Below are 6,319 nucleotides of genomic sequence, written 5' to 3'. Positions count from 1 at the left end.
CCGCCTGCCTCTGCCTCCCGAGTGCTGGGATTAAAGGCGTGCGCCACCATCGCCCGACAAGCCCCAAGTTTTAAGATTTATTTTTATTTTTACTTTGTGTGAGTGTTGTGTCTGCATGTGTATCTGTGTCCTACATGTGTGTTTTACCCACAGAGGTCGGAAAAGGGCATCAGATGCTCTGAAATTAGAGTTAAAGATTGTGAGCTGCCATGTGGGTACAGGGGAACAAATCCTGGTCTTTTGTTTAGCCCACCTTGAAATGTTTTTTTTTTTGTTTGTTTGTTTGTTTGTTTTGTTTTTGATTGTTTTTGAGACAGGGTCTCAGGTACCTCTGGCTGGCCTCAAACTTGTTTTGTAGACTAGGCTGAGCTTAGAGTTCCACATGCCTCTGTATCCCAAGTGATGGGATTAAAGGCTGTGCCACCATCATGCCCATGAACCCCAAATTCCTAAGAGCATTAATATTTGTTAAGTGGTGAAATTTGATGCAGGTCACAGCCCAGTGACAGCTTTGGAATTTGGCACTGCATCTGCCACCTGATGCCTGTCAGTTTTAGTCTCTAGGTCACTTGGTAGAGATGCAGCTTAAAGTTGACTCCTATGGCTATGTCTCACTGTCCGGTAAATTGACTGTTGAAGAGCCAGCTCAGTGTTGTTACTGTCATTAAATGATTTGGGCTTCATTAAAATCCCAGTTCAAAGGCTTGGAGTAATTAGGGCTAGCGAACATATTTTCCTGAGGACGGTCTGTCTTGTGGGAGAGGTGGTGTAGGAGACTACTTGTTTGCTCTTGGCTGCCCAGACTCCCAAAATAATCACTCAGAAACTGTATTAATCAAATCACTGCTTGGCCTATTAGCTCTAACTTCTTATTGGCTAGCTCTTATATCTTAATTTAACCCACTTCCATTCATGCGTGTATTGCCACGTGGCTGTGGCTTACCGGCATCTGTCTCTGGTGGGGCTACATGGCTTCTCTCTGACTCTTCCTTCTCTCAGCATTCAGTTTAGTTTTCTCCACCTAACTTTGTTATACCCTGCTATAGGCTCAAAGCAGTTTCTTTATTCATTAACCAATAAAAGCAACACATATACAGAAGGACTTCCCACATCAGAGAGGACTTGGCTTTATCATGTGTTCCTGAGCAGACATCATTCAGATACCACCATATGTGAGAAAGTGGCCCCTCATGTCCTATTTACTTAGTTGACTTCTGAGTTGAGTACCTGAGTGTTGACAGATATTTTTGTCCTGTAGCCATTTGGTCTCAAAGAAACACACAGAGATCTACATTAATTATAACTGGTTGACCTATTTGCTCAGATTTTTATTAACTAATTTTTATCTTATAAATTGGCCCATTATTCTTGTCTATGTTAGCCACGTGGCTTGGTACATTTATCAGTGAGGTGTTCTCATCTTGCTTTCTCTTCATCTTGGCAACGAAAGTACAAGTGACAAGTCTTTACAAAGTACAAGACCATTGTCCCATAGCAAGTTAGTGTGGTAATCCTCAGTTTGTTCAGAGATTGCAGGTGATGCACTCTTGAACATTATACACACTTGGCAGGGTCTTGCACCAAAGATACATTTCAGAATCCCAGTGGAGAGAATGCTGTTGTCATTTCGGAGCTGTAAGGTTTTTGAGCATTGTTTACTCCAGGATGATGGGACTGAGCTAGCTTTTGTGAGCTGTCATACAGATGGGCTTTGGGTTATTTTTCTTGGTTTCCAGATTAGTGGTGTCAGAGGTTCCACAGGGCTGTGGTTTCCTTCCTGGATAGTAGTGGGATTTCTCTTGGAGCAAGTGTCTATAACAGATGCCTTGTCCCTGCAGGTGTACAATTGACTGGAAGAAGGGAAAAAATGTCACAGTCAAAACCATCAAGAAAAAGCAGAAGCACAAGGGCCGGGGCACCGTGCGAACCATCACCAAGCAAGTGCCCAATGAGTCCTTCTTCAACTTCTTCAGCCCCCTAAAAGGTGGGCAGGGTCAGCTCAGTGTGTTATGTGAAGTTGTTTCTTCATGTTGGCTTAGTTCTCAGGAGTTATGTATGTACCTCAGGAGAGGATGATCCCTTTCCTGAACATGGAGGGGAACAGGCCAGCTTCCTAGGCAAGAGGCAGGTACAGTCTTTAGGACCCTTCCTGGCTCAAACCAGTCAGAGTGCAAAGCTTCAGAATCACCTGTACAGCTTCTTTTTCCTATGAATTCAGTTTTTCTTAGTTTTACACAATTTAATAGAGCACAGGGATTTATTTATAATTTCTATGTGATAAACACAAGTACATAGATTTACAGTTTTTAAAAGCTGGGAGCAAAACTGCAACACTGAAGCTTTTTGTTTTTGAGCTATATAATGAAGATGAAACCTTGAGCCTTGTAATAATTACTGCACTCTTGGCAGTTCTGAGAAAGTTTTTTGACAGACCCTTTTTCAGTATTAGAGCATGGGTATGAAGGGACCGTCATTGGATGTAAATGTCCATCCCTGTAGCCAAGGTCAGCTTTGTTACACAGAGTTATGTGTAATGTTAGGTGGGTCCCTCGCTGGATCTGGGCACTTGACTTGGTTTTGTCCCAGAACTCACTGCTGTTGTCTACTAAAATGCCCCTCATGGGACATTAGGGTGTTACTATTGTAATGGCCATTTATTTTTATGATTTCTTTGAGCCCAGAAAATACAAAGTATATTGATTTTGTAAATAAAAACGCCCATAAGCTCAGTGATCAAGTTTCCTGTGTAAGGAAGTCCCTTTTGAGGACACTGACGTGTTGAACCAGGCTGGCTCTCTGGAGCTCAGGTAAAGGATTCTTGAGCCTTCAAGAGTCAGTTCGCTGAGCATAGTGGTGCACTGCACACCTTTCTTACCAGCATTTGTGAAGCAGAGACAGGAGGATTTCTGTGAGTTCAAGGTCTGCCTGATCTACATAGTGAGTTCCAGGACAGCCAGGGCTACATAGTGAGACCCTGTCTTGAAGAAAGATGAGAGAGGGAGAAGTTGGTTTCTCTGGGAATTTTCTTAAACCTGTTTTTAAAGCATCAGCGAAAGTGGGATTGATAAGCAGGCATAGTGTTAGGGGTGGTGATTGACAGTAGCACAGCTCTGAAGTTAGCCCGTTCAGTTTCCAGTCTGCATTTTCATCAGGCTGCACATAACAGGATCAAGAACGAAGGATGGGGCGGATTGGTCTAGAAGGCAAGTGCTGGGGTGCTTGTCCCTGGAGAGTTGGGGTTCTAGCCCTCAGACCCTGTGCCTTGCCCACATGGCAGCAGTCTCTTGTGCATAGTGCTCATCCAACCAACACTGTCATTGCAACAATGAATGATGCCAGGCTGTGACACTAAATGGTGTGAGCCATGTGAGAAGTGCTGGTACCACAGGTTGAACAGAGGATTGGAATAACTCAGCACATCGCTAGTCAAGATCTAAATCATCTGTCAGGTGATGGTTCCTTTAGCTTCATAAAGTATGTATGACAAGAAGCCCACGTCTCCTTTTGGGCTGGTGAATGTCAGCACCACTCTGATGGTCTTTGTGTAGACTGACCCTCATGGATGAATCAGCCTTGACAAGCTGTACTCTCTCTGCAGGGTTGTCAGCCGACTGCACAAATTTTTCCTTCATAACAGATAGGCATGTACAATTCAGCATTTGTATGGTGCACAGGGTCAGCCTAGGACAGCTGGTTCACCTACTTCCTACTCATCCTTCAAACGCAGACTTTTTTGACCCACAGCCTTCTCTAGCTGAAGTAGTATAACCCATAGGGCTTATAAAATTATTTGCAAGGTGCCATGGTGCCTCATTGGGGTCTGCCAGCTGGGTTCCCTTCAGTGCGGATGTTAAGACATTGGTTGCCATTGTAATGTGTGTTGTCTTTTCTTTTTCTAGCGTCTGGAGATGGAGAATCTCTGGTAAGATTTCCTGAATAGGCACTCCGATCCCTTCCTGCTCTGTTTGTTTTCTGTAGTTAAAGTGAAGTCATTATACCTTGGGCCTGGGGAGAAATGTTTGGTTTTTTTCATGCTTGTCCTTTACTCTTCACTAGAGACCCCTGTGTTCCTACTCTGAAACATAGACAAATGGCAAAGCTGGAGCCCATCTGCTCTTTTGTTTTGCCTTCATGTTGTTTCATAGTATAATTTCAACACTGACTTTAATAAGGTCATTTTAAGTGGCTTTGAATGTGGGGACTGTTATCCAGCAGTGTAGATGATTCAGAGTAAGGGCTGAAGGTAGGGTAAGGGTGCTAAGCATGTCTTTACTGAAATGAGTTAATGTGTTGGTTTTCCCTCTCAGGATGAAGATTCCGAGTTCACCTTAGCCTCTGACTTTGAAATTGGTCACTTTTTCCGTGAGCGAATCGTGCCACGGGCTGTCCTCTACTTCACTGGGGAAGCCATAGAGGACGATGACAATGTATGTGTGCTGGGGGTGTATGAAATGCCTAAATTCCTGTATGCAACTAGGCAGCTGATTTACTTAGTTTAGCCTTAGTCTTAGTTGGGGTATTTGTTGCTGTGATTAAAAATCGTGACCAAAAGCAACTTGGGGAGGAAGGGTTTGTTTGATTTAAAGCTTGTAGATTTAAAGCTTGTAGTTCATCATCCAAGGAAGTAAGGTTAGGAGCCTGGAGGCAGGAACTGGTACAGACACCATAAAGGATTGCTGCTTACTGACTTGCTCAGCCTTATTTAAAATAAATACCAGACCCACCAGCCCAGGGGTGGTACCACATTCAGTGAGCTGAACCCTCCCACATTGATCATTAATCAAGAAAATATACCTCTGGTATGCCTCTAGGCACATCTCATGGATGCATTTTCTCAACTGAGTCCAAATGGCTCTAATTGCCTCTGTTTTAGTCTGAAGATAGAAAGGGAGCTTATCCAGCATGCTCCAACCACAAACTCTGTTACTCCTCCCCATCCTTAACTCTTGTTTTGAGCAGCTTTCAATACTGGAAAGTCCCTCATCATACAGCACAGTGCTGCTCTGCTGGGCTGAGCTGGGCCTGCAACTACAGCATGTGCCTCTCGGACACCTGGATGGAGCGAGCCATCACTGCTTCTGTAGCAGCAGCATCAAGCTTCGTGCTACCTTTAGCATAGCAGGGTGCTTATAAGTTTGGTATTGGGGCTATATCATGGTTCCAGAAATTTAAGTTGTTTCTGTTTTCCCCTGCAGTTTGAAGAAGGCGAGGAGGGAGAAGAGGAGGTAAGGAGGAAGTTATATATAGTGTTCTCCCCTCAGCCTTTTGTGGCTTTGACGTCTTGGTTTGAAGTTAAGAGGTCAAAGGGCCTTGCTCTGATTTTGACCTTGTTACTTATCAAAATGTGTCTTAGCTGGTTGGTGGTGTCACAGGCCTTTAATCCCAGCTATTGTGAGGCAGAGACAAAAGGATCTTTGTGTGTTCTAGGCCAGCCTGGTCTAACGTGAGTTCCAGGACTGCCAAGGACAACTACTCAGAGAAACCTTGTCTCGAAGTACCCAACCCCCAAAGTACCTTAGTAAGCATTTATAAGCAATATCTTAAGTTTTTATAAGTGTTTCCAAATTATCTCTGAAAACAAAAAGATATGCAGAGTAATTGTTAGTGACTGGCCCAAAAGCAGGTCTCCACTGTGATTTGATTTTGGAAAGCAGAAACCACAGGAAACTGAGCCTCTGGATCAATCTATTCAGCTAAATCTTTCATCATCCCCCTTTATTTTTAAAGAAATAATTTTCTAAGGTTTAAAGAAATTTTTATTTATGCTCATGTGTATATACTCATACATACATGTGCACTTGCGTGCTGCTGGTTCCTGTTTAGTGCAGAAGGCATCAGATTTGAGGAGAAATTTCCAGTGGTTATGAGCATAGGTCCTGTGAACTGAATTCAGTCCCTCTATGAGGGCAATTAGTGTGCTTAACTACCGAGTATCTATCTCTGATTCCTTTGGTAAGATTGGTTTGAGTTAGTTGTAGAGAATAAGCTGTGTGTCATTTTCTACATGTTCAGGTGATGCCCTTTGGTCATATCACTTCCCAAGTCACCTTTTACTTTTGTCTCCTTTTAATACAGGAATTGGAAGGAGATGAGGAGGGAGAAGAGGAGGATGATGCTGAGGTTAACCCCAAGGTTAGTTATTTGAGGACTTCCTGAGTACTGCACAGTGGGACTTTTGAAACTGTTCCCATTTTGAGGCAGTGATGCTAGTAATACTTATGTCCAAAAAAAAAAAAAAAAAAAAAGATCTGCAGTTGAGGGCTGGAGAGATGGCTCAGCGGTTAAGAGCATTGCCTGCTCTTCCAAAGGTCCTGAGTTC

At 43.4% G+C, this 6,319-nt stretch overlaps 1 protein-coding gene across 1 annotated transcript in view; it reads left to right on the top strand.

Annotated features, from left to right (window-relative positions):
- The window catches only part of Nap1l4 (nucleosome assembly protein 1 like 4), a 35,961-nt gene that overhangs the window by 22,604 nt on the left and 7,038 nt on the right, over positions 1–6,319 (top strand). The window contains exons 9-13 of the mRNA XM_026781321.1: positions 1,822–1,984; positions 3,900–3,922; positions 4,308–4,427; positions 5,196–5,225; positions 6,076–6,132. Of these exons, the coding sequence (XP_026637122.1) occupies positions 1,822–1,984; positions 3,900–3,922; positions 4,308–4,427; positions 5,196–5,225; positions 6,076–6,132 (393 nt within the window). The remainder of the gene's footprint in view (positions 1–1,821; positions 1,985–3,899; positions 3,923–4,307; positions 4,428–5,195; positions 5,226–6,075; positions 6,133–6,319) is intronic.

The sequence above is a fragment of the Microtus ochrogaster genome, chromosome 8 (assembly GCF_000317375.1).
Source record: "Microtus ochrogaster isolate Prairie Vole_2 chromosome 8, MicOch1.0, whole genome shotgun sequence".
NCBI classification, from domain to species: Eukaryota; Metazoa; Chordata; class Mammalia; order Rodentia; family Cricetidae; genus Microtus; species Microtus ochrogaster.
The sequence above is the reverse complement of the archived record's forward strand: the minus strand, read 5'-3'. Positions and strand labels throughout refer to the sequence as shown.